At 37.9% G+C, this 27491-nt stretch overlaps 1 protein-coding gene across 18 annotated transcripts in view; it reads right to left on the bottom strand.

Annotated features, from left to right (window-relative positions):
• The window catches only part of DENND1A (DENN domain containing 1A), a 539854-nt gene that overhangs the window by 349139 nt on the left and 163224 nt on the right, over positions 1-27491 (bottom strand). For 11 of the 18 annotated variants that reach the window (XM_025475088.3, XM_025475077.3, XM_049114467.1 and 8 more), the window contains one exon: positions 9061-9110. The exons of the other annotated variants lie outside the window; for them this stretch is intronic. In XM_025475088.3, coding sequence (XP_025330873.1) covers positions 9061-9110 — 50 coding nt within the window. The remainder of the gene's footprint in view (positions 1-9060; positions 9111-27491) is intronic. 18 annotated transcript variants of the gene reach the window in all.

Below are 27491 nucleotides of genomic sequence, written 5' to 3'. Positions count from 1 at the left end.
TTACTATGGTGATTTAATACTATGTTTTAAAGGGGGATTATATGATTAATTTTAACAAGGTTGAGAACCGAAGATGTGTGAGAAACAGGATTCTAGTTCACATAATTAAAGTGATTGGGGAAAAAAAAGTGGGCCTCACTGGGGGAGGAGAAAAACTTGAATTCTTAAAAAATTTAAAGCAACAGGTCACAATGATTCTAAGTTACAAATAAGGTCATGCTTTTGTGAAATACTATTATGTGATCATACAGAATATGACGGTTCATTACTTTAACTCAGAGTGTGATTTCCATTCAAGAATGTTTAAAATCAAACATCCTAGAAAGAAAGGGTATTGATAGGACTGAGTGAAAAGAAAACACCCAGGATCTCTAGGAAAAGGACACAGAATGAACACAACTCAGTTTGTGAATTGAGTGTCATTAATTTCCCTATTATCTTTTTCACTACCGTTAAAAAATGCTGAAAATGCTTTTAGCGACATCCTAGGCTCAAAGATTCGTTACTCTTCTTGGTTCAAATCCCAACTCAATCACTTGTTAACTGGGCCTTCATTTACCAAGTTACTTAACCTCTAAGCACCTCAGTTTCTTATCCTGGAATAACAATGAGAAACTACCACCCAACTCAAAGGAGGTTTTGGGAATAAGTATGATAAGCATTTACTATAAATGCCAGTCCATACTAAAAACAATTAATAAAAAGAGACGCAAGCTGTTACCATCCAGAGGAAAATAAAATTAAAATCATGCATTTGCTCAGAATCTTCCTGACTGCCTCTTTTTTGTAATCCTTATGAGTGGAGAATGGAAGTTTGCCTTTCTCTCTTCTCTGTTGCATCTTTTCAGTAAAGGACAGTCCTCTGGGTGACCAAGTGAGCTGCTCATGCTCACAGTAAAGTGAAGAAGATTCTTTTTTGGGAGGGGAGGGTGGATTATAGCTTAGGAGCGGGCACTCCATTGGTTCACCGTTTTAATTCCTAATAGGGTGAAGTACAAGCCATTTAAACAAACAAACAAGGCCTCAGACCATCAAACTCTAAAATCTTTTCTCCTCAGACAATTTCCAATCAACTAAAAGTCAGGCAAGGGTGCTCAGAAGTGAACTTGAAAGCTTTCTGAATGAACCTTGGAGGAATCGGCCGTGCTCTAGGACAGTGTTCACACTTTCTCCATAAAAATGACTTTGGGGAAAGGTCTACTTTGTTAAAGGCTGCAGGTTTCGTGTTTACCTCCAGTATCAGAATCCCTAACTTTTTAACAGGAATCAGAGATTTCATAAAGATTAAAACTGGAAGGAACTGTAGAAAGCATCTGGCTGTAAGATGGGGAAACTGAATGAAGCACAGGCGGGGTTACTGTTGGTGGTGGTTTTGTTTTGTTTTGTTTTGTTTTTTTCAAAATAGCAGGACTAAAACAAAATTCCAAGCCCAATTCTGGTTCAAAGTCCTCTCCATTCTACACTAAACACAAGGAAACCTTTCCCTCACCTGCAGTTTACAATTCTGTTAAAGGAACTCAAGTATGTGAGGAATCCAGATAGTTGTCTTGTCAAACAGAATACTTCCCACTAAGCCAGAGAAACCAAATGTATTTCCAGAAATTTGCCCAAGAGAGCAGGGCCCAGACCACCGTGGGCTGTGCTTCCCAGGCTTAGATGAATATTCAAACCAAACTTTAACATTCATGCTGACTTTTAAATGCCTGTGAGCCATTCAAGGCTCCTCCAGCAGCTTTTTGCTTAATCTCGAAGCTATTTACAGACTGAGTGTATAAATGGCATGTAGCAGGTCAACGGACAGTGTGATCCCAATCTTCCAGTGAGAGATGGGATTTTCCATATCAGCCTTTTAGTTTAGTTGTCCATCTTGTAAACTGAGCGACTACTGCATGGAGATTCCCAGCTAGCTGGACAGGAATAATCAACAAGTGTACCACACAGCAGCATGTAGCTGTATGTACCAGTGTTTCATGAAACCAAAGGAAGAGCAAAGACAGAAGCAAACGGAAGAGAAGGCAAGGCCCTACTCAGATACCGAGGTTAGAGACAGCTTCTCAAAGGTGACACTGATCCCGACCCTGAAAGATGAGTTGGAACAACCCTTTCAGAAGCAGGGAACTGGGTATTTCAGGCCGAGGAAAGAGCTGGGCAGATTCTCAGGCTGGAAAGAGCAAGGCATCTTCAAGGAACTGAAAGCACACCAGCTCAGCTAAACAGAGGAGCTAAAGGGAAAGGGCATGATATGAAGTTTTGAAATAAGGCAAGAGCCGGATTATACAGACAGCCTCACAGGTCATGGTAAAGATTGAGGATTTTTTTTGTAAAGGTGACAGGAAGCCACTGAATGGCTTTCATGAAAAGAACTGTCTAAAGTACAATGGTAATTGTTATGTGGGAGAAGTTTGGGAGAAGGAAGAAGGAGAAGCAGAGAAAGTCATCAGGAGGCTAGTGTACAAGTCCCAGTGAGACTGTATGGAGGCCTAACTCACGAACGGAGAGTGAAAATGGATCAGGGTGGACAGTCCCAAGTTACAGCTGGCTGGTATAACTGACAGGCATGCAGATGTACTGAGAATGAAAAAAGACAGCAAATTGCCATTTTATGAGAGAGAAGACAATGTGGCGGGGGATCTAAGAGTTCCATTCGGGATATGTTAAGTCTGAGAAACCTTAAAATAGAAATGTCAAGATGTTTGAACATACTACTTAGTAAATCACGGGGAAAAGTTTGCGTTGGAGCTTTATATAAATTGAAGTCATCTACATACAGATGTATTTAATGCCCAAGTAAAGAACAAGATCACTTAGGGAGAGCATTCAGAGAAACTAAAGAGGATCCAGGATGAGGTTACAGAAGCATCAATTTAGAGAATCCACGGAGAAAAGACCATCAAAGAAAACACAGAGAACGAGCAGGAGGGAATGGTCAACTGTAGCCATGAATCAAGATGAGAGACAAACAATGCCTATTGCACTGAGCAATATCAAAGTTACCAATGACCTTGATAAGAAAAGCTCTGGTTGAATGACAGAAGCTGAAGACAGAGTGAAGAGGGCTGAGGGGAAAACTTAAAAGTGTGTAGCTAACGCTCCAAAGAAGAGAGAGTGAGGCAGTCATTGAATGGGAATGAAGAGGATCAAGAAATACCAGAACTGGTTTTCATGCTGTTGGAAATGATTCAACAGAGGCAGAGAGATTCAAGATGCAGGAGAGAGAAGAAACAGTCAGGTCTTTAGATTCAAATCCCAGATATGCTACTCATTAGCTGCGTGAGCACAGGTGAGTTACGGTACCTCTCTGAGCCTCACCCACAAAATGCAAATAATACTTTGCAAATTGGTTTGGAGAATTACAAATAATATATAGCAAGTAGCATATAATGGATACAAGGCAAAAATTACTGTTATGAAATTATAAAATTCGAGAGATGTCATCCTCAATTTAGTATAGCTTACTGACAAGTATCTGTTGGGCTTTACTGCAGGGCACCCCTGAGAGTTGCTTTTCCTTCCTTCTATGCATACAGGACATCGGGCAGGAATCAAGCGTTATCAAACTACCACATCTCAACCTTAAGTTACATGAGCCTCAAAGCTTCCTTCCATAAACCTTTCATCTGCCTAAGACTCAAGTTTCTTACATTCCAAGCTCAAAGAGCCAAGTGAAAAGAATGACATTGACCCAAAGTGTCTGGGGACCAAGAGTGGGTCACACACTGCCAGACACAGGGTGACACCTATCTGGCTCAAGAAACTCACCAGATAATTCTGAGAGATCACTTCACTCTCTTGTCTACATGAGCCTGACAGCAAAAATGAATCCTAACTGGGAAACCAAAAAGTAGCAAAAAAAAAAAAAAAAAAAACCAGAAGGAACAGCAGAGATCTAATGCAATCCCCTCATTTTACCCATGAAGAAACTAAGGCCCTTTCGAGAGAGACATCACTTTGCTCACAGCACAGAGCAAGTCAATGGTAGAACAAAAACTGAAATCGAGGTCCTCCGGGTTGCTACCCTCAATGCTCTGTCCACTAAGGCCCAACTGCTACATTGTTAATCAAGTGCTGTAGAAAATGATCACATCATTTTCTAAGGGCGCATCTTAACCCATGGGACCAAACAAAGGGACCAAACTAAGGATGAAACCCACAAGAATGAAAGTGGCCCAAAGGAATTCAATTTTGCAAAGCAGAACAGGATGAACATATAGACGTAGAACAAGAGCAAAGTCTGGGCAGCCAGACTAACACACCAATCACACACATGAATTTCATTTTCTGTGTAGGTTTCTTCTTATCAGAATTTGCTACTTTCCTACAAGAAATACAAGTTGCTTTTGAAAGAAAATTTGGAAGTTTTTTTGGTTACTTTAGTTACGACGGATCAACGGAGGCAGTATAATAAAGTAGAAAAAGGAAGGTAGAAATGGAAGTCAGATAAATGGAGGTTTCAAAAGCAGCTCTACCACCTACTAGGAGCGGGGTCTTGGGCAAGTTACTGGACCCCTCTGAGCCCGTTTTCCCCATATATGGCATTATAGTAACGGTTAGCTTGTGAATGTAAACTTCTAGTGCAGGAGGAGAACAGAACACAATGCCTGGCACATAACAGAGACATAATAAAACAGTAACTAGCAGGTGAATCACATCAACACCTATGGTTACATCCTCAATCACTAAACTATGCCTTCCTTTGACCCTTAAAAGACGATGTCATTTCATTTTGTGCTCGTGTCATTTGTGCGTATTGGGATATAGGATGATTTACAGGGCAACTGAATGGTAGTAGACTTGCTGGGTTCCAAAAGAGATAAGCACAAATCTGGAAGGAAGAGCTTTTCCGTCCTCCAGGGAGTCTCTTGTGTGTTCTGACTAAAGCAGGTTGCCAGCTACCAAGTGTAAGCAAGTAACACCACAGTACAAAATGGTATACAAATCTTTTTCTCCCCCATCCCCCCCTTTTTTTTAAGAAACTGCTCTCATCAGTAAGAATAAGTTTTTGAGAGTGATAACAGGCTCTCAGCACTGTCATTTCAAGCCTCCTCTCCACCAAGAGCCTCAAGGACCACATAATGTAGAAATAACTCTGCACTGGAAATAAGAGTGTTTCTTTCCCAGCTCTGTTATTACTTAGCTGTGATCATAAGCAAATCACTTCACCTCTACAAATTTTGGTTTCCCTTCTGTAAAATGGGACGTTTGGAACCACGTGAATTTCATCTTATTTCCAGACATGCCCAAGTCCTCCTCTAGCCAGAGCCCAAGCTCTCACAGTACACGTCACCCTCTCCCCAGCAGGCTCCATCTGCTCTGGCTGAATAATCTCTAGGCTCACTCATGGTTTCTCCTCTGCTTTGCTCTTCAGCACATATGGGGTGTTAGGCTCTCCCTTCCACTTACCCGCTTCTTACGGTCCCTGCAGACTCAACACAAGTCTTCCCCACTGTGAGAAGTTTTCTGTGACCACCTCAGTCTTCCTTAACCTCACTATCCTTTTGGAGAGATACTGTTTAATGTGTATTTATAATACTTCCTGAACTAGACTGAGAAACACATGGAGGGCAGAACTCCAAGTCTAATACCATTTCCATATCACCCAACATAATGCTACACATTTGGAACCTTCCTTTGCTCTTTTGTAAAAGAGATACCACCATCATCTATCTTTCAGAGCTGCAGGGAAGAACAAATGAAGTACTGATGTGAAAATGTCCAGCACACTGACTAAAATCAATTAGGAACTCAAATACCAATTTCCTTCCTTTCTGCTCTATTTGGTCACGGAACTTTCCCCAACATGTTCTACTGAAAAAAGTATTCATTTGAGAGACGGATGTTTATGTTGTGCTAGCAGCCTAAGGGACCTAGGGCAAATTCTAATTTCTCTGCAGCTTAGATTTTTTTTTTCAAATGAAGATAATAATACCTGTTCTCATCTCTTAGGATAGGAGGATAAAATAAGGTGATACATGAGAAAGTACTTTCTTTTGAAGAGCTACTGGCATTATTATTTTTCATAAGTCCTAGTTTCAGAAAGAAAAATCTTAAAACAACACAAGAGACAGTAAGATGTCAATGTTAACGGGTGATTTGATGATGACTGTGAAAATCCCACTCTTGATATAGACTAGGAATGTCAGAAAGTTGTATTACTGTTCCTTGGGGTAGAAAAGCACAGATACTGAAAAGATTAGGAAGCTTTCTTTTCTGAACATAATCACCTAGGGCATTACTCATCTCTCATGCTGACATATTTTTTAAGGCAAACAGTATCAAAAATACATCTGGGGGGGCTTTGTGGGCCCCAGAATCTGGGCATAGCCATTTGACAGTGCTAACTGCAAAGTAACAAACAAACAAAAAAAGGTAACATTAAAACCTTTGTGTTTATTATAAATAAATCTTTGTGTTTATTGTAAGTTTGTTATCTCTTCTACATGAAAGTTTGCAAAGGTTAGAGTGGGGAAAGAGAAGAGAAAAATATAGTCCCTAAATAAAGTGGAATTTTTTGTATCAAAAGTTATCAGCACCTGTAGGGTGTGGAATAAAACAAAATGTAAGAAAGAATTATTGTATAAGGCAAGGATTAAGATAGATCCATACAGGTACATTTCTGTCCCAAATCATTTTGTGAAAAAAATATGAGAAACATAATTAAGGGAGGGTGATCTAGAGAGAAGCATCTTAAAAGAAAAGTATTTGTCTAACAACAATAAAAAGGCAGGGGCGCCTGGGTGGCTCAGTGGTTGACCGGCTGCCTTTGGCTCAGGGAGTCATCCTGGGATCCTGGAATGGAGTCCGACATTGGGCTCCACACAGGAAGCCTGCTTCTCCCTCTGCTTGTGTCTCTGCCTCTGTGTGTCTCTCATGAATAAATAAATAAAATCCTTAAAAAACCAAAAACAATAAAAAGGCATCAGGACATCGGTGACAAAGATTTTAGAACTATTTAAGGACTCTGCTTTTTCCATTAAGAATGTAATCACTCAGACAGGTAGGTAAATAGAGCAGTGTGGCTGGTGAGAGAAGAAGAGAGAGGTGTGTGTGTTGGGGTGGATTTAATCTCATTGTGCATTTCTTTCAATATCAGTTTACAAAATTAATTAAGGAATACCCATTCAAAATAGATTAGCACTCTTACCAAAAGTCATGTAAAAATGTATTCTCTTATTTTTCTTCGTTAGATATCTAACTGCATTTTAAAAACATTTCAGCTTTATTAATTTATATAAATATGCCCTTGCCATAATTTGTAATACATTTTATAAGCGACTGGAGGAAATTTCATGCATCACTAATTCATACATATAAATGTGAAGTTTGCATTAAATGTCTCTAAACAAAACCCTACTTCCTTGCTATTTTTAGAAGGAATAGGATAAAGAAGACTCTCATTACAAAGACTGACCCTCTTAAAATTAAGGCTATTCTGTTTTGAGCATCAACCCACTAACTACTGAAACAACCCTGGCACTAGGATTTTAAAAAGCCCAAGTCTGGAAATACTACAATGGCTGATTGGCTTAAAAATAACGAACCAGGGAAAACAGTGATTATAAAATGGCTGGCAACATTCCAGTGCTGCTTTTTAATACTCTTTTTGCTTTTTAGTACTCTTTTAGACTCCTTTGGCTACCAATTCTCATCTCACACCATTTTTAGGTTTCTGCCAAACAAAGCAGGACACCACTCCTACAAAGAGTAGAAAAGACCAAGCAGCACACTACCCACGTGTACTCTAAACCACTAAAATCCTTCAGGTCTGCCTAGTTTGGGTACATGAAAATACAAGACAGAGTCTTTCTAAAGATAGGCCATTTTATAGCTTTCTTAGAACATATTATGGCAGTTATTACTTATGATATTTCCTAAAAATCGGTGTCACTAAAAGTGGACTTTTAAAGACAGAATGTAGCACAGTTCATAGTTCAATTCTCTAAGAGAAAATTAAAAAAGAGTAAACTATCAAGTGGACAAATGGCTGCAAAAATCATGCTTAGACTGTAATGAAGCACATAGTAGACATTTCTTGAAAACAAGATTAAGAGGACTGTTGTGACATCTTATTAATATTGTTAGTAAATGATAGTTTTATAGTTTATAGTTCTCTTTTAGAAAGAAAAAAGGGGGACGCCTGGGTGGTTCAGCAGTTGAGCGTCTGCCTTTGGCCCAGGGCGTGATCCTGGAGACCTGGGATTGAGTCCCACATCAGGATCCTTGCATAGAGCCTGCTTCTCCCTCTGCCTATGTCTCTGCCTCTCTCTCTCCGTGTCTCTCATGAATAAACAAAATCATTAAAAAAGAAAGAAAGAAAGAAAGAAAGAAAGAAAGAAAGAAAGAAAGAAAGAAAGAAAGAAAGAAAAGAAAGAGAAAAAAGCTCTTCCACAATTGCTACCATTAACCAATGGCTTTTTTTTTTTAACCACCAGACTATTTTAACTATCTTGGAACTCTTATACTGATACTTCTCCAAGAGCTTACCATAATGTGAAATCTAAGGAAATGTTCAGATGATTTTGTATTTTTGTCTAGAATATAGAGAAAATGCTTTGTTCCCCAGAGATACCATTCTTAGCCACCTATAATGCAAGACTTATTTAGCAACATGCCTTTTAAATAGCTGAACCCTTTAAACAAGATAGGCCTGTGCTAATTTAAATTTTACATTGAATCAAAGAAAAATGAAGTCCATATAATACTCATAAGGCCATGGAATAATGCAACATTACTTAAGTTAAATATGTTCATATTTAAATAAAAATGAAATAGCATTGAATACCAACCATTCTTAATCATGGTTCAAGTCTGATAACCAAAATCAAAAATTTAACGTCACATGAAATACATCTCAAAGAGTAACCAATGCAAAGCTCTAAGCTTTAAACTTTTTGATAATGTTAATAAAATCTCCAGGAAAGGAGAATACAGCAACTCTCCTTCAAACATAGACATTTTAAATCTTGGTAACAGACGGAATGTTAAGAATGGTATGGTTTTTATTTTCCATAGCAGGCTTATTGACACTTTGTTTTCTAGTAAAGTTTGAAAATCTGACACTACCTGTCCACATAGAAGGGGAAACAAAACTTGGTCAAAGTCTGTAGAACTTCCTGTGGAGAGAAAGAGAGATAATTTATACATCTAATGGGACCAATAAATCTAGCATTAACCACGGCACACAATCTAGCAACTTTACCCTAAAGAAAGAGGAGACAGATGAAGAAATATGGGCTTTATCAATTACAAGGGAGGAGTACAGGCAGTCAATCATGAGAAATAATAAACATGATCAAACTTCATTAAAAATGAAAAATTAATCAAGAATCACACATGGGCAAACAGCAGGAGCCACGCAGGGAAGCTCTGAAGGGAGGGAGGCGGTTGGGTTGCTGAGTGTTAACACCCCTCTAGGGACCATCTCCAGCCTGACCATATGGATCAGAGTGAATAACACCGAGCCACATGGGTTTGGCCTGGCAGGGCCGCTCTTGCTGGCACCGTTTTTGCCTGTTACCTAGGAACAGAGGGGGCCAGGATTAGACAACACTTCCCTACATCAATAGGCCCAATCACAGGCAGAACAGAAAGCCAACTTGAAGATAATTGTCTCTGAACATTGTCAACTACATTTTTTAGAGTTTAAAACTTCATTTCCTTACTTTTAAAGAAGTTGACATCTCTGGCATAAATTTATTTTGTACTCAAACAATAACAATTTTAAATATGCACTATTTTCAATTAAATGTCATTATAAGTGGGCACACTTACCTGCTTGCAATTTGTGAAAATCCAAAGCAAACTATGAGATTAAATATCTTTTTTAAAATATGTAAGTACTAAGACCAAATGCATTACTCAGGGGAAGTGTACAAAAAGGAAACAAAAAGCACAGCAATATTTCAAAGACTTATTCATAAAAGAGAAGCTTCCTGCATTAAGAACACCACTATATGAGACATAACATGCACAGGGTTTGTGTCTATATGTGTGTGTGTGTGTGTGTGTGTGTGTGTGTGTGTGTGTGTGTGTGGGTGTGTGTGTGTGTGTGTGTGTGTGTGAAAGAGAGAGAGAGAGAGACTTCCCAAGAGACACATTTCCACATATATGGCATATACACACACACACACACACACACACACACGTACATAGCTAACACATATACAAGTAATTATTACTTCCTTCATAAAATTTTCTCTAGCTCAACTTCATTTAACTGCAGACTTGGACAGCCCACAGTTGGTGTTTATCATAAGTTCACAGACCAACATTATAAGTTTTTAAAAAAGTATTCCTTTCATACATTTGACTTTTTAACTATTTAAAACCTCAACTTCAAGACAAAATGAAGAACATATTGTTCAGTCATTGAGAAGCTGGTTCAAATTAAAACAAACCTGCCCATTGCAAATCCTAATCCAAGTGATAAATTATAGATCAGTTTACAAATGTAGCACTTTTCTAACCAATAATAATGAATTATCAATGCTAACTGAATTGATGCTTCTCGCTTCATTTATTTTTAAAACTGGTTCTATCATTCAAGAAATAAACCACATCAATCTAATAACCCACTCAATGAAGCAGAAAGCACATTGACTTGCTCTGCCAGAGCATGTTCCGCCTACATAATTCAATTGAGCATATCCTATTTTTTAATATCATCTTGGACTGGTACTATGTATATCAGCACTGTTAAGGCATGTCATGAAAGAGTAAAGCTGAGGAAACTAAAAAATGTAAAAGAGCGAAAAACAATAATACTTCAGCACATTCTATAGGCATTATTGATACCTCAGTTAATTCCATAACGTGGCACCCAGAAGTCTGTACATATTGTTCTAAAACTAATTATGTTTACATAAATTACAAAAGTTACTGAGAATCAGAAAAACGAGCCATTTCTCAGTGCATAATTTTAGTATCAGGCAAATACAGGGGAAAAGGTTATAGAAATCATTCATTTTAAACATCTGTAGTCTTAATTCTAAAACATACTCTCACATACACATAACTCTTATGATTAACATGCAAAAAGAAATTCCTTACAAATTTCCTTTCACATCAAGTTTCAGATACCACAAAGCATTTCCTGACTTCAGAATATGTACTGAGCATCCATTAAAACTCAGTACTCGGTGCTCAACTCACTGCCAACATCAGCTACAAAGACAGTTATCCTCTACCCCTCAGAAGTGACAGGTGCAGAAGTGCTTCTCTACTCTATGCTGGAGTGGAGCTGCCAAAAGGCCTCAAGATTTTTGAAAGAAAGGACCCCCATGGCTCCGAGGAAGCATTGTGCTCTACAGCAGAGTCAAAGGAATCTAATATGACCAACTTATGACTCACTACAATATAGAAACTACTTACCACTTTCTAATGTCAAGAGTAATAACCAACCGTGAACTTGTCTGTCAGATAATATTAAAACAAATATCAAAGTACCCAATGTAGGCTGGGTATAACCTACCTCCCAGGAGCTTTCCTTTTACCCAAGAAAGCAGTGATAAGTCTAATTAAGCAATGGGGCAGGAAGAGGGAGGAGGGAAGGGAATACAGGCAAATGTAGGCACATGTTTGTGCCTTACAATATGTTTCTTCATGTTTGTGATATTACAAGAGCTTGATTTTCCAATTTAAGTCAAACAAGCCAGTGGTGTGCTGTCAGAGGAGAAAACCGAAATGAACATCTACTCTGTGTTAGGCATATTCACACATCATCTCAATCAGAGCTGAAAAATCTTTTTAGTTTGATAAGGAGAAAGGGGAAAACAAGCAATGTTTCTTATAAATAAAAACTGCTGAAACAAACCAATTTTCTTAGTACTGATTTTTTTGCCTATATATACACATTTAACTACCTTATCCCCTATTTCCAAAGAAAAACACAATTACCTGAATATGAAAAGTATCATTCCCCAAGAGAGGGCACTTCAAAACCCTGACTTAAATATATTTTGAGCATTGTATTTATGGCAGAGCCTTTCAATATTAACTTTACTGGAAAAAGTCACTAAGCAGTTAGCAACCCCTTTTTTTCTCTCCAGTATCGGTATCTTTGGCTAGGGAACTTTCTTTGTAAATGATAATTTTCCTGTTTTCTCCACTCTTTCTCCTGCCTACACAAGCTCTTTCAGACACCAGCCTCGGTACAACCTCAACTACTGCCACATAAATCAGATCTTCAAGATGCAGTACGGCTGATGAAATGTAAATGACCTCATTGCTAAGGCAAGGGGGGTGGGGGAAATTGTGCCAGCTCTCCAGATCAATTCCCAAGTTTCTATTTTCACAAATCTTTTTATGTACAGTTTGATTTTTTAACATTTTAATGAGCAAAAAAAGTGAATCTATAGTAGCCAGTCACCACAGTGAAAGTACAGGGCATGAACTAGATCCCAGGGGGGAACCAGTCCACCATGTCACCACTGGCTTTAGGACATTCGCCACCTGGTTCCATGTCCCTAGGTTCCAACTCCTTTCATAATCAAAACACTGCTGACATTATAAACCCCAGACGGGTTTTCTAAAATCCTTTCCAATCAATATATCCAACACATAACTTATTGGAGACAACACTGAGTTCATTGATTAAGGTGAGTTCAGTAGCAAAGTTTTCAAAATAAATGAGACAAGAATTCAGCATTCAACCCCTTGTGTCACTAGACAATTTATGAAACAGGCAATTTCTAAAAGGGCTTTTCTTCCTAACAAAATCAACGATACTTCATGTGGGAAGACTAAGAGCAGAGGGGGTGGGGGGATGCGTGGAGGATGGACAGTTGCACCAACCTTTCAGTTATGCATATAGCACACACCAGATACAGTGTAGTTGTAGAAAGGCAGTACCTACAAAGCTCTGCCTACAAGGAGATACCAAGCCTCAGAGTATGAACCAAACATGAAATCCACACACCTAACACTGGATTCACTTGCAAAAAAAAATCTTGAGTTCATTTTGGTCTCCTTTAGATTCATTTCATCCAATGTAAATTATCCTCTGGTCAGAAGGCCCATCAAGGGGATTTGCTCCCATTTGGAGAAAATGGATTATGCTCTGCTGAAACTGAGGTGTTCTCTTAAAAACCTAGTAAAGTTTTAAATTTATAGTATCATCTATTCATCATGGAATCCTATTTGGAAGCAAAACTTTGAAGACTCCATTTGATGCAGTTAACTGAGATTATAATAAGGCTAAGCCAATTTGCTCTGAACATGGGGTGTGGGTAGGGAGGTGTATAAGATCCTGCAACAGCCATCAGTTTGGATGTCAATACTTTGTTTTCACTGAAACCCATAAACAAAAATTAGTTGTATTCAGCAGATGAAAACAACCGAGAGTCAGACACAGACATACACACCCCACAAATAAATAGCATCTGAAGGACAAAAGCACAGACTGATTATAATGTCCACTGGGGGTATAGAATGTTGGGAGATGAGACACATTTTCAATAGTTCAAAAGGAAAAAGAAAATGTGTGCAGGAAAACATTTAAATAAAGGAAAGAGATAGTCTGAGTAAATGAATGGATTTTAAAATACATAGAGCTATAATCAGCCTCTTTGTATCTTGCTGAAAGCTAGTACAGCAGTTGATAATTTACCTTTGTTGTGAAGGAGGGAGAGATGGGGAAACAGTGCGAGAACATTTCCTGAGTTTCTTATATCTAATTTATTTCTTCACTTCAAAATGTAGATGTGTGATGAAAAGATCAGCAGAGCACAAATTCCTAAAATACTCTATTTCAATGCTTAAATTTTTTTAATAGCATAAGGGAAATGCTGGCTGGCTAAGTCCTACAATTGAGATCAGTGCCACTGACTTGAAAGAAAAGCCTTTGATTGATGATCTTAAAACTCAAGTTGAAAGTTAAAAACAGAACACACACAAAATCCAAACACACAAAAAGCTAACAAAATTTCTACTTTAAGCCATTTCAAGTTAAAACAGGGACTCCAAAGGTTTTAATGCTTACGATTAAGTAGGGTAAAACAGAATAAATAGTAAGAAATTTTTAGAAGCTTAATTAGCACCAATTTCAAGAATATTGATCAGAAATTTCTAAATATGAAAATAGGAAATCCAATTTTCTCTCTTTCTCTAAAAGATCAAATTAAATCCAACATCCATGCTATGGTTAGTTACAAACAAACTTTAAAAAAATTTTCCAATGAGAAAAATCTTTGAATAAAGGATTTTATAGAAAGGCCTTTCAACACCTATACATAAAAGCCAGGTCAAATTTCTTACACTGCTGCTTAAATGCTACAGAATCTGTTTCCTTTCTTTGGTATATTTCAATATTTACTCTCAGTTTACTTTTTTTTTCTTACAAATGTTAATTTTGAGTCATGTATATATTATAATTATGCTAATTTGTGCAACACCTAATATACAAATTCAATGCTGTAATTTAAAGATAATATTACAAAAAAGTATAGAAATTTATCATATTCTATAACATGTATCATATAAATTTTATATCTACATTTTATATTTAAATTAAGTACATTGATGGAATGCTTACAACAGGTGAAGAGCCACCTCTAAAACGACTTTTAAGTATAGATCTTCATGATCTTTGAAGTTCAGAGTAAAAATACTGGATCTTATAGAAAAAAATTTCATTTAACAAAATCACTTTTTCCTTTTGTATCCTTCCTTATCTTCCAAAAATGGCTTACAACAAAGTCATTCCCAAATTTCAGCATTATGTAAAACATCCTTTATTCTGAGATTTCATTTTATTAACTTGAAAGCTTATAGCAGAGAAGTGAAAATGAGAGAGCTATATTTTTAAGGTCAATGTTAAACACCAATAAACTTCTTGACACTTGTTTCAAATACTTACAAAATGAGCAAATGATTTGGTTAGAATCTCTTACAATTCCTTGGACTTAATATTACTGTAAAATATTTTGCCTTACTCATTTCCTTTAACACTGTAAGTCCTGTTATCTGAAGACTTATGTTATTGATATACCAAAAAGGAAGAAAGATTGGGGAAGATGGAGGAGGGGAAAACATAAGTCAGCACATACCAAAGGAATAGGGTCCCAACAGTAAAACTGCAAACATAATTTCACTGAAGAAGCAACTTGCCCTCAGGAAGATACTATTAAAAAAAAAAAAAAAAAAAAAGAGCACTGATAGAAATTGTATTTTGTAAGCATATTAAAAGCTGTCAGCTTTTAAATATTTTAAATGCACACAAAAATGTGTACAGATGGACAACTTTTCTGCTCACATTAGTCTAGAAAAAAAATCTTTCATTATCAAGCTCAAAGTCCTTGAATTTTTTAAACTTAATTGTACCTCTATTTCCTAGAATTCACACCCAAAGGCCAAAGCTTTCCTGCCACCAGTCCTTCAAATCTGACTTGGACATTACACGGGAGGAGGCTCCAAGCCTCCCTGAGGTCTCACTCCTTTTACAACACACGAAAAAGCAGTCGATAATGGGCCCATGCTGAATTCGCTGCTCTCCACGTCTCCTCTTGGGACACAAGCCTAGCAGATGTGATAAAAACTGTGTCAGAGAAGTGGCTCTAGTTTGTGCTTTAATAACAACTTAAGCCTCTAAACCAATACAACCAAAGGACTAACAGAACTGGCTGTTACCTCTCTCTCCTGCCAATCTTTGAATATCTCTGAACTGAATTAGCACCTCTACCCACAACATCCCCTGCCACCCCACAAAATCCATTCTAATTTTAAAAGATAAATGAATTCAGCAAACACGTCGGCGGCACAAGTGTCTGGGCTGTGTGTGTGTGTCCTATAATTAAGCCCTAACACATATTTCATGCAGTTTAGATTTTCTCAAGGTACGATGGTGCATTCAGAGGTCCTAAAGGAGTGCCTGGTTTATTTCCTCTGATCATCACCCCAGTAACCATATTAACACGCACAACTGGTAGACTTACAGTTTTCAAAGAGCGGTTATGGGTCAAAAAATTATTTTTAAATATGCTCAACTACAGGAAAGAAGAGTGATATTCTGAGTTACTGAAACATTCTAATTATTAAAATTGATACCAAAGAATTTTTAAAGCCATGGGTGGTTATACTTTTAACTTGCAAGAATTCTTTGTCTTACCTAATGATATGGTACCAAAAAAATAGATTTAAATGTGTACTTCTGATAACATTTTCTAAATTCTATAATTCAGCCTTTAGATGATAGGTCTTTCTACCCAGTACCTTGAAAGCCTATTCAGTCACAATTGCATACCCACTTAATCAGCAATCATTGTTCTGGGATGCAGGACTTTGTTGTCAAGACAAGCACCAAAAACCTTTAAAAAATTTTTTTCAGAACTGGCATAAGAAAAAAGTGATCTTTGTCAGACAAGGACAAATTTATGCAAATCTTTTATAAACATTCACAAACATTTATTTAGCTTTTGAAATGTTGGCCTCATTTGAGAGCATGAAAATGAGGGGGAAGTAGGAAAACGCAAAGGACAGCTTAGAAGCTGGCACACTACATAAATATTCAGAAGGAAGATTATAGGATTCATGTTAGGCTGTCTTAGGCTTCTCCAAAGTCCACACAGAATAGCAAAGAACAAAACTAACGAGAAGTACAGCAGATGTTAGACAATGCATCAGCCTCTTTCCCTCTCTCACTTGGCTATACTTGGACGCTTTTATATTTTCTTTCAATATGGTTAGGTCATTCAAGGATTCTCCTATAGACTCTGTATTGTGGCTACAGATCTATAAGCTGGAGGTCTGTCAGCTTTCCAAAAGTTTCCAATGAAAAGGCATTATGCAAATTCTACCTCTCTTACCCTCTTTCAGGGGGGAAAAAAAGCCTCCAGTATGCAGTCATCGGAGTATTGGAAGCCCCAGCCTTCATTTCTGTATAGCTGTGTTTGCCTCAGGGCCACGCTGCTTGTTTTGACAGTGGATCCCCCTAGATAGTTGGGATTAGTCGAGCTTGTTTAGATAAACTTGAAATCAAGGCCTTCTCTAGGTAGACAGCTAGATGTAGCTACCGAGTTTCCAGCTGCCTCCTCCTTTCATCCCCAAACAACTGGAGATTCACAGTAGCTATCACAGCCACAGGCTATGTCACATACATAAGTACAAAATTAAAGGCTGCTAAAAGAAGCCTTTGTAAGTCTTAGTGCTAAAATAAGGAATCTGTACTGCTTAGTTTATACAAATTATTCTAGCACTACCAGTATGGAACTGAAATCATCGGTTAACGAGGCATATTAATCAAGGTTCCCAGCTTCTTCGGATAGACAGGATCATAGTTTGATAATTTATCTAACCTTCTGCTTCTCAGCTCTTGTATGAGAGTAATCGCTTAAAATGTTGAAAAGGAAATAATAGGCTTTATTTATCCAGTGGCAGGAGATGTCAGACACCATCAACAAACACTGGGAACAGACCATGAAGATCAAAATGTAAATATCAAATCTGTTTTTGAGAGAGAATTATTTAGCAATTGATTAGACAGGGCCTCTCAGAACAGTCATCTCCAATTACAGAACTGTTTCAAATCAACTTTTATTTCCCACAACTTGCAGATTCTAATAAAACGGTATCAGGAAGGCTCAAGAACTGAGGAAATTTATACTTGGAACAGATCAATGACATCTCATTATAGAGACAGAAGGCAGGTGATAGGAGACAGTATTGAAATTTTTTAAAGTATACAACTTAAATAGTTTTCTGAAATCTAATACTCAAGGATTAAAGAAAATAATACTCAAGGATTTAACTCCTTTGCAACTAGAAAATGTCTCTGCAGAGGGTCAGCAAAATGTAAACAAAGAAAATAACTCAATTCTACATATATGTTTTATTTTACTTAACTTGCTCTAACATGTATGTAGATGCCAATGTTTACGTGAGGCTGGTATAAACTATAAACACAACAATAGTATCAGAATAGATGTAAACACTTCCAGAACTATTCTATGAGATACCATACAGTCCTGAAAGCCTTTTACCCTCTGACCACACGACCAAGTCACACAAGGCAGTTATCAATCAATCAAGAGTTAATTGATTCACCAACAAAAATATGTTCTCATAATTGAACAGCAAAGTCACAATTTAAAAGAAAAGCTTAATGACGTGCAAGACATTCTGGAACAACAGTCATCACTTTGAGGTTTTCCTATGGAATTTCTGGTTCATTTCACTTACAAACTAAAGGAGTCAGCAAACTTTTTCTCTAAAGGGCTAGATATTAAGTATTTTAGGCTTTGTAGGACACTTACTGACCCTGTCACAGATTCTTCTGGGTTGGTGGTTTTGTTTTAAAACCAATGTGCCGGGGGCACCTGGGTGGCTTAGTTGGTTGGGTGTCTGCTTTTGCTGGGGTCGTGATCTCAGGGTCCTGGGATTAAGCCCCCTGCTGAGCAGGGAGCCTGCTTCTCCCTCTCCCACTGCAGCTCCCCCTGTTTGTGCTAGCTCTGTCTCTGTCTCATAAATAAATAAAATCTTAAAAAAAAAAAAAAAAAAAAAACAAGAAGAATCAATGTGCTAAAGGCCCTGTCTGCATGGAGCTTCTGATCTAGTTGGAAAGATGGATGCTTTACAAATGAATACAGAATATAGAATTTGACTATGACAGGACCTGTGAGAGAGTGCTCTATGACAGAACAACAGGGGCCTGAAATTAGATGGAAGTGTCATGAAACACCTCTCAGGAAGTGGCTTCTTGAGCTGAGACCTTAGGACTGAGCAGGGGTTCGCCAAAGACTGGAAGAGGGACAGGGAAAGAAAGGCCAAAGAAAGTAAGAGCATAAGCAAAAGCCACTGAACAAGAATCCCTGGCACATTCAAAGAACTGAAATCACCCTGGCATGTTGAAGCAGGTGCAGGGAGTAAATGCAAGAAGATGAGGTTGGCGGGTGCCTCGGTTAAGTGTCTGCCTTCGGCTCAGGTCATGATCCTGGTGTCCTAGGATGGAGCCCCAGGTCAGGCTCCCTGCTCAGCGGGGAGCCTGCTTCTTCTTCACCCTCTGCTGCTCCCCATGCCTGTGCTTGCTTGCCCTCTATCTCTCAAATAAACAAAAATTAAAAAAAAAAAAAAAAAAAAAAAAAGATGAGGTTGGATAGGACAGCAGGGGCCAATCATGAGGGGCTTTACGGGGAATGTTAAGGAGCCTAGACTGTATTCTAGTGCATTGAAGTCACTAGGAGGGTTTGAATCCTTTATATCACATTCGCAGGGCACTTCCTAACTTTGCCATAACCCCCAAGTCTTCCAGATTGCAAGGGGTTCACAAGCTATTCTCAGTGAGCTCTTCACTTGAGCTTTCACACCAATACTGCTGCTATCATTTCCAGCATTAAATTGTCCATAATCTCTGGACCCTACATTTCAACAGGAGGATGGAGACACACAACTGGGTGCTTGTCAGTCCTCTGACTCCTCTGAGAAGAAGAATCTCACATAGGAGCCTTAATAATAACCCAGCAGCATGGACAGGGATTATGGCTGAAGAGAATAACAAAGGAAATATAACAAATTTTAACAGGATCAGCTTAAATCTCTCTTCAGAACATGCTTCTAATAATCTGGTATTTCTTCTGAGATCCCAAAGTCCATTTTCCTGTACACAATGAAAGTATGACTTTTTACTGCAATAATCTGTTGTGTATCATTGCATGTAAGCACGCACTGATTAGAAGACTATTATTTTTCAGTACTAATAGGGGAAAAAAACCACTACCATCAACTATAAGGTGTATCCTAATTTCAGAGATGTAAAATGTGAAAAGTTGATGGAATATATTTATTACAGATTTGTCTTTTCCACTTGACCTAGTTAAGAATGGTGGGGATTGTATCCAGTGCCAGTGTCTAGTGGAGTACCTAGCACACAGGAACATCCAGTGAATGATGGTGTTGAAAAATGGTTAGATGATAATCTGGAGTTTTAGAAGGAAAAAAAAAAAAAAGCATTAACTGAGCACTTACTATCGCCAAGAACAGTGCTAATAGTCTACAGGTTTTCTTATTTAATCTTCATAGGAAATAGTGAGAGCACATGAGCCAAAGGAGACCTGAATTTATCAGAGAATCAATATTTACTCTTTTTTTTTTTTAATTAGGCTCCACACCCAACATGGGGCTAACTCATAACCAAACATGACAAGCTCTACCAACTGAGGCAGCCAGTTACCCTAATATTTATCCTTTTTCTTTTTTTTTTTTTAAGATTTTATTTATTTATTCATGAGAAAGGCAGAGACCTAGGCAGAGGGAGAAGCAGGCTCCCTGCAAGGAGCCCCATGTGGGACTCGATCCCCAGAACCTGGGATCATGCCCTGAGCCAAAGGCAGATGCTCAACGGCTGAGCCATCCAGGCGTCCCTCCTTTTTCTTTTAATTTTATTTTTTCATTTGAGAAAGAGAGAAAAAGAGCATGAGCGGTGGGAAAGAGGCAGAGGGAGAGGGAGAAGCAGACTCCCTGCTGAGCAGTGAAGCCAACACAGAGGCTCAATTCCAGGACCCCAGGATCATGACCTGAACCAAAGGCAGACGCTTAACCAACTGAGCCACCCAGGTGCCCCCTTAATAGTTATTCTTGATATAAAAGTGAAAGGAAGAAACTATTAAAGTTTGTATAAATGTGGTATCAGCCATTTCTGTCAAAAATTTACTATATATTACATTACTAATAAATATAAGAATTATGTATATAATTTAAAGTATCTAACTATATAGAAGTTTCTTCTGATTTAGCCTTCATTATGTTCCTCGTATACCAGTGGTCATCTGCTCTATGAAGTAACAGCAGAAAGAGACTGACAAAGCAGCCAATATGCATCACATCCTGTTCTAGAAGTTGTACATAAGCTCAAGGATCCTGCCAGTAATCTTATGTGTTATAAAGATTATCAATCTCTTAGGTAGGAACTGAACCTTAAAAGTGGAATAAAATTAGTTTCAGGTACAACATTGAAGTAACTTGCCCAACTACAAGTAGACAGTGAATGGAAAAGCTAACATTCAAACCCAAGTCCATCTATCCCTGGAGCTTAAGCTCTTCCCACAATCCTCAGCTTGCAGCTTTGTTGACTACAAATGAGAATCTTATTCTTGGTTCCTACTTGATTAGGATTCTGTCTCCACAGCTACAAATACTCTTGCAGCTACAACTTTGCAGTGGTAGCCCTCCATGCCGAATGAAGCTAATGCTTCTCTCCCACTTCACTTTCCAATTGCAGCAGTAGAGGGCAAGATTTGTGTTGTTATATCACAGGGTCTTAGGTTACAGGAACTGAATGTGCCAGCTTGCCCAGGACATCCTGGTTTGCTCATTATTTCTGTGTAATCCTGGTGCCCATTTCACTCTCAAAGGTGCCCTAGATTGGATGCTATGGTCTTCAGAATCTTAGAGGAAAAATCATGGCTTGTCTGGAGGGTACTGAAAGAACAAATAGCTGTTCTATCTGCCTTGTGATGGGAAATTGGGGAGTGATGTGAGAATACTTTTTATCATTTAGACTCCAGGCTCCTTATCCACATTAAAGACTTATCTATATTCTAAGGCTTAATGCAATACCAGACACATCATGAATTACATGGAAACAGTAAAATCTTCTCTTCGCTTCATTTTCCTCATGCTACATCAGAAAACATTTATTGAACTAGACGAATTTGGGTATTATGTATACATCACACCCACTTCTCCTGTCAGTTTTACAAAATTAGTATTATTTCCTGTTTCACAGATGAAAAACCATGAGGCTGAAAAAGTAAAGCCTTTGCCCAAAGGGACCTTTCAAAGCCAGGTTTCCTATAATATGGGGATACTTAATTCAACTTTTCTTTGGGGAAAGAAAAAGAAAAAAGAGAAGAAAAGAGCATAGCACTTAAAATTTGTAGGGACGATGGTAATTGTAAGAAATAAGTGAGACAGGGCACCTGGGTGGCTCAGTTGGTTAAGTGTCTGCCTTTGGCTCAGGTCATGATCCCAGGGTCCTGGGGTAGAGCTCTGCATCAGGCTCCTTGCTCAGTAGGGAGCCTGCCTCTCCCTCTCCCTACTGCTCCCCCTTCTTGTGTGCATGCTCTCTCTCTCTCTGTCAAATAAATAAATAAAATCTTTTTTTTAAGTGAGACATGAATAATGCAAAGATTTTAGCTGCCATTAAATCTGTTTATTATAACATATATTTTAGAAATTCAGAAATACTTCTCAATTTACCAGCAGTTTAGATCTCTAGAAATGATAAGTATCTGGGAGGTTGGAAGAGTTCTCTGATAAAAATAATGTTCTTAACAATTTACAGTTTACACTTCTAAAATGGGATGTTACTAAAGAGGCATTATGTTTGAAATACATTCAAATGCAAGAATCTTAAAAGCCTCTGTTAGGTAAGATAGGATTTAATAAATATATGTTTTGGTTTGTTCTACCTCATTCAAATTCTGAACCCAAAGATCACGGTGTGAAGGCTATTCAAATAATCATTTATTATTACATACCAAATATTTGGCCAACTAATATCCACACATAGTACCAGGTGCTAGAGATATGGATGTGAAGCAGGCAAGAATCCCTGACTTCTTGCCTAGAGGAGGGAGAGGATATATAAACAACTACATGCAATAAAATGTTTTAGGTTTTCTGACAGAAGTAGGGTCAAGGAAAAGTAAGGTACTGTTAGTTTTACTGAGAGAATGTGAAAGACCCCTCAGAGGTGGTGACGTGTGATCTGAGTTTTGAGAGATGAGTATTTACTAGACAAACTGCTAGACAAGAATATTCCAGGAATAAAAGCAACATGAAACAATATCATATCACATATTTCACAAGGTTGATATATAAGTAAATGAGCTTCATTAAGCTCAATGATTTTTAAAAAGACCATCTTAGTTCTTTTGTAAATACCTTTTCATTTCTACCCACCAACCCCCACCTGCTATATACATATGCACACCCAATACAGACTAGTCCACAGTCTGGCCTTCATCCTATTTCACATCTGAAATCTTAAACAGACCAAAGTTAGACAGTTTGAAATTATGGTAGCCAGAGGACTCTTAATTCTACTACATTTAAAAAAAATGAAAGCTAACACAATAGTACAAAGCACTATATGTGACCAAAAGGGCTAATTTACAAGGACAGTGGGACACATTACTAAATTTCTGAGGTTTCGAACATGCAAAGCCTCAATATACAGATTTCACAACTGAAATAAAATAAATTAAAAATAATTAGTTATTTGAAACCCCTTCATCACCATTTAAAGAGTTTTCATATTTTCAGTACATTTTAGAATATACTCAGGAACTGTTTCTGATTATATCTCTTCACCTTTACTTAACCTTTACTTACTTCACCTTTACTCTCTCTTCCTTTTGCGACTTACCTAATTTTGCTCTAGAACAGCATGGGCTTAAGAAAGGAAATGTTTCCCAGAATTCTTAGGACCTGTCAACTTCTGGAGGCAAAGGTTATCCAACATAATCCTAATACCCAACAAAACAAAAGCACTCATACCAGGCTATCCTGCTACCTTAAATTTGCCCCTAGTCAGGGGAGGCACTATATAGTTATTGGTTATTAGATACCAGGTATGATCCTGAGCACTTTTACACATTTCACATCATTTAACTCACAAAGGCCCTAGGAGGTCTTTATTATGATTATATCTAGTTTATAGATGCAGAAGTCAAAACCCAAAGAGATAAATCCCAGTAAATGACAGCTGGAATTCAGACCAAAGCAGTCTGGCCCCAAAGTCTATGCTCTACATCACCACTGTCATTCCTGCCTCTGACTCTGATTTCTGTAATCTGAACTCCTTAACAATTATGTCTGTGTATTACGTACTTCATACTCACAATTATTCACCGGCCCGTAATTTATCCTAGCTGCTGAGATCTTCTCAGCCTCTAACACTGACTATAGTCATTCCTATACTTGAAGAGTTCAGATTGACAGACAAATAATACAATGTAAGGAGTCAATGTTCCAAGTGCTCTCCAAGTGCTGAGATAGGGTGACTAATTCAGTCAGGGCAAGTTTCACAGAGGAAGTGATACAAGCAGGGCAATTAATGCTGAACAGAAGTATACTTGGGGGGGGGGTGGAGGAAGAAGCTTGAGGAAGGCATATCAATCATAAAAATAGCTTCGGCAAAAACAGAGGTGGGAGAAAGCAATCCATGCTGGGAAATGGTGAGATGTTCTATGTCTGCTTATGAAGGGAAAAGTGGTAGGAAACCAAGCTGGAAACTGAGCCAAGGTCAAGACTGTGAAGAGCCTGAAATCCAAGTTTTAAGAAATCTGGAGTCAATCTTGAAGGCACCAGCAAGCCATCAAGAGTTTCGACTGAAGAGAAATGGTGTGATTTGATTTAGGTTTTAGAAAGCTATCTCTGGCCATCTTAAGGAGAGTAGTGATTATAAGGTCATTGGGTTACAGACCATTAGGAAGAGTACACAGGAGAAAGCTGAGAGTTGAATGCAGAGGGAAATAGAAGACTAGGGAGCAACCTAGGAGGGAGAAGAAACAAGACTTAATGACTACAGACTTGCCCCGATGAGCAACAGACACCGGTTGGTTACGTGAGACTAAAGGTAAGACTCAGACTACAGTGCTCCAAATCAGCCACAGTCCACTTAGTTACAATCATTGAGTAATTCACAAGAAACAAGACCATCCAATAGTATTCACAGATGTCTGAAATCTAGCAGGGCTTTTTTGGAGCCAGAATAAAACCAGGAGAACATTTCTAATAAGAATGTGTAAGTAAGGATTGCATAATTACCATTTCCTGGCGTTAGATTCAAGTAAGTAGTAGTAACAACGTAGCTGCATAGCTTGGCGTGCTTTCAGAAAGAATAGCTCAAAAAGAATTTGTCTTTTTAATGAGTTCCTTCTATATAACTGTAACAGCTGGGGAGTGACCAAATTGGGAAAAAAATCTTCAACTTAAAAGAAAAGCCTTAAGTCAGAAAATGTATCAATTTTTCAATTGAGTTTAGCTAAATGTTTAAGGTTCTGAAATACAGTTTTCATTAAGAAGCCAGTCCAACCCTATCGCATTCTTAAATTCACCCTTTTCTAGGAATGGGAGCAGGCGGGGGGCAGGGAGGACGATTCATGATATAGGTATGGCAAAACAGCAGTCCTTATGTACAAGGTGGTTTTTCTTCAGCAAATACTTTCAAAAGCATGAATTTTGACATTTAAAGTGATAAGTTTGACTTGTAACAACACAAGTTACAACATGAGAAGCAACACGTGACATACTTTTTTAGGATTGTTGTTTACCCATGCATGACCCTATCCTTGAAAAATTAAAACCAAGCCAATCATCAAGAACAGCACATTTTTAAACATATACAAGGAAGCAGATGTTTAATCTGGGATGCATTTATACATCTGAACTCTATCAATGAATCTTTTCAAAATCTATAATGTTGTCCATCAAAATGGCTACATTTCATGGCATTTGTGGATTCTGATGCACTCTTGAAGAAAGCTGCTTCAGCAGGGTGCTTTGTTGCTATTATGCTAAACAATCAGCTCCTAGGGTCTGAAGAGATTGAGAGTTTTTATCTGTGGATGGGAAAATTACGTTTCCATCTACAATCCCAGACTGCCAAGTTACTAAGAAATATGGAAACTGACCTTTCTGAGCAAGAGGTATAAAAATCCAAAAATCAACAGTGACTCTTAGAAAAAGCACACATCTAAAACAAACTTAAAAGATGATCTTCTTTATAGGCAGCTTCAAGACTTTCCCACTTGGCTTTCTCGGTATCACTCTTGTTAACTTTACTACCTTCTATGGCTTCATAGCATAAAGGACAAGAAATTGCAGAATTGTGATTACACTGTGGCATCACTACCCAAAGATCTTAGTTTTCAGAGACATCACCAATTTCTGGCCACACCACTGTTCTACAAACCAACAAAATGACCTGAACGTGCATTGCCCTTATAGCCTACTAGACAGTAGGGTCCTTCAGGGGAAGGGTAGAATCCACTTTTTCTCACCTCCTCTTTACTTGGTATGGTGCCTGGCTCATATTCTATGGACACTACACTTATCAGCCTCTCATTCAATTAAGGCATAAAATCAAATCTACTCTCCTAGATAGCTTCTGCCACCAAAGACAGACACAAACAGGGAAAAAAAATCAGAAAATGCAGCCACTAATAAGTCAGTCTTTTTAAGGTCAGGTTGTAGAGACATTTTAAAGTGTAATCCACTTGACCCTTTTATAAGTAAATCCTCTCAGTGACAGTCAAATGAATCAATAAATTGTTCCATGTATATGGTATCATAAAAAGTTTCCAGGACCAAACTGGACCTCACCATTTAAAGTGGATCAAATCTGAGTAGTCTGTATGAGCAGATTGGAAGCATGACAGCACCCACACTCTGGAGAAGAATGAAGGAAAAAAAGGAAGCTCAAAAGTTTCTAAGAGAAATGGGATACGCCCAGGTCTGATTCCATTCTCTGTGAGCTTGATGAATGCAACACCCAAAGGACCACGAACCCAAAGTCTCAACTCTAATTTAAAGATCCCACGGCTTAGACAAGTCACTATAGAAAGACAAGCAGAATCTTTCTGGAATCAATGTCACATTTTATACAAACAAGGTACACTGCTGCTTATGGTTCTCCACCTACTAACAATGAGAAAAATCAAATTTAATTATTTGTCTTAAATTTTGTATAAACATTAGACATGTATGTCATATTAAACAATGTCAGTATGAGACTTCCTTTCACAGTAACAAAAGATTTAGGAGCTGTGGGTTTTATCTGCAATTTTCTTATGAGATAGTTTTCTTGCAATGAATCAGGGCATGGACAAGTTTTGAATAGAAATGTTTAGTCTCTGGCTCATCAAGATTTAGAAGAAAATATGAACGTTTTGAAACACAGGAGCTCACCAAAAGAACAAGGCAATCACCAACATACAAGTAGCAAGTCTTAATTAAATATTATCTTTGTTTTCTTTCTAATCAGAATCTTCCAATCCATTTACATAGGCTATACTATGAATAATTGTGAGCTTAAGAAATGTTTTCTTTAGAGCATACCTGAAGTATGAACAGATGAAAACTCCATATTTAAGCAATTACATGCAACTCACAAATGCCAATTTCCATCACAATTAGCCTAAGTTATGCAACATATTTTTGTTCCTTTTTAGTATATAGGTGATGTATGTTTTTATAATTTGCTTAACTGCCTATAGTGAAATTTTAAAATCACACAGACCATATAAAACCATAAAAGAAAGGGTACCTTTTTATTTTTCCCAATGTACCATGTTTCTACATTGCATATAGAGCTTGTACAAGCAACACTGTGTGTTTCTATATAAAGATTTCCATAAAATTTTTATAGTTTCTATAAATGCATAGATTGTTGGTTTCATTATAACCTCTGTTTCAGCGCCAGTGGAAAGAAAAATTACCTGCAACCCTAAACAGTGAACTATATATACATAGGGTAAGTAAGTGTGCTCAGACCTCTATTC

This window comes from Canis lupus, chromosome 9, assembly GCF_003254725.2.
Source record: "Canis lupus dingo isolate Sandy chromosome 9, ASM325472v2, whole genome shotgun sequence".
NCBI lineage: Eukaryota > Metazoa > Chordata > Mammalia > Carnivora > Canidae > Canis > Canis lupus.
The sequence above is the reverse complement of the archived record's forward strand: the minus strand, read 5'-3'. Positions and strand labels throughout refer to the sequence as shown.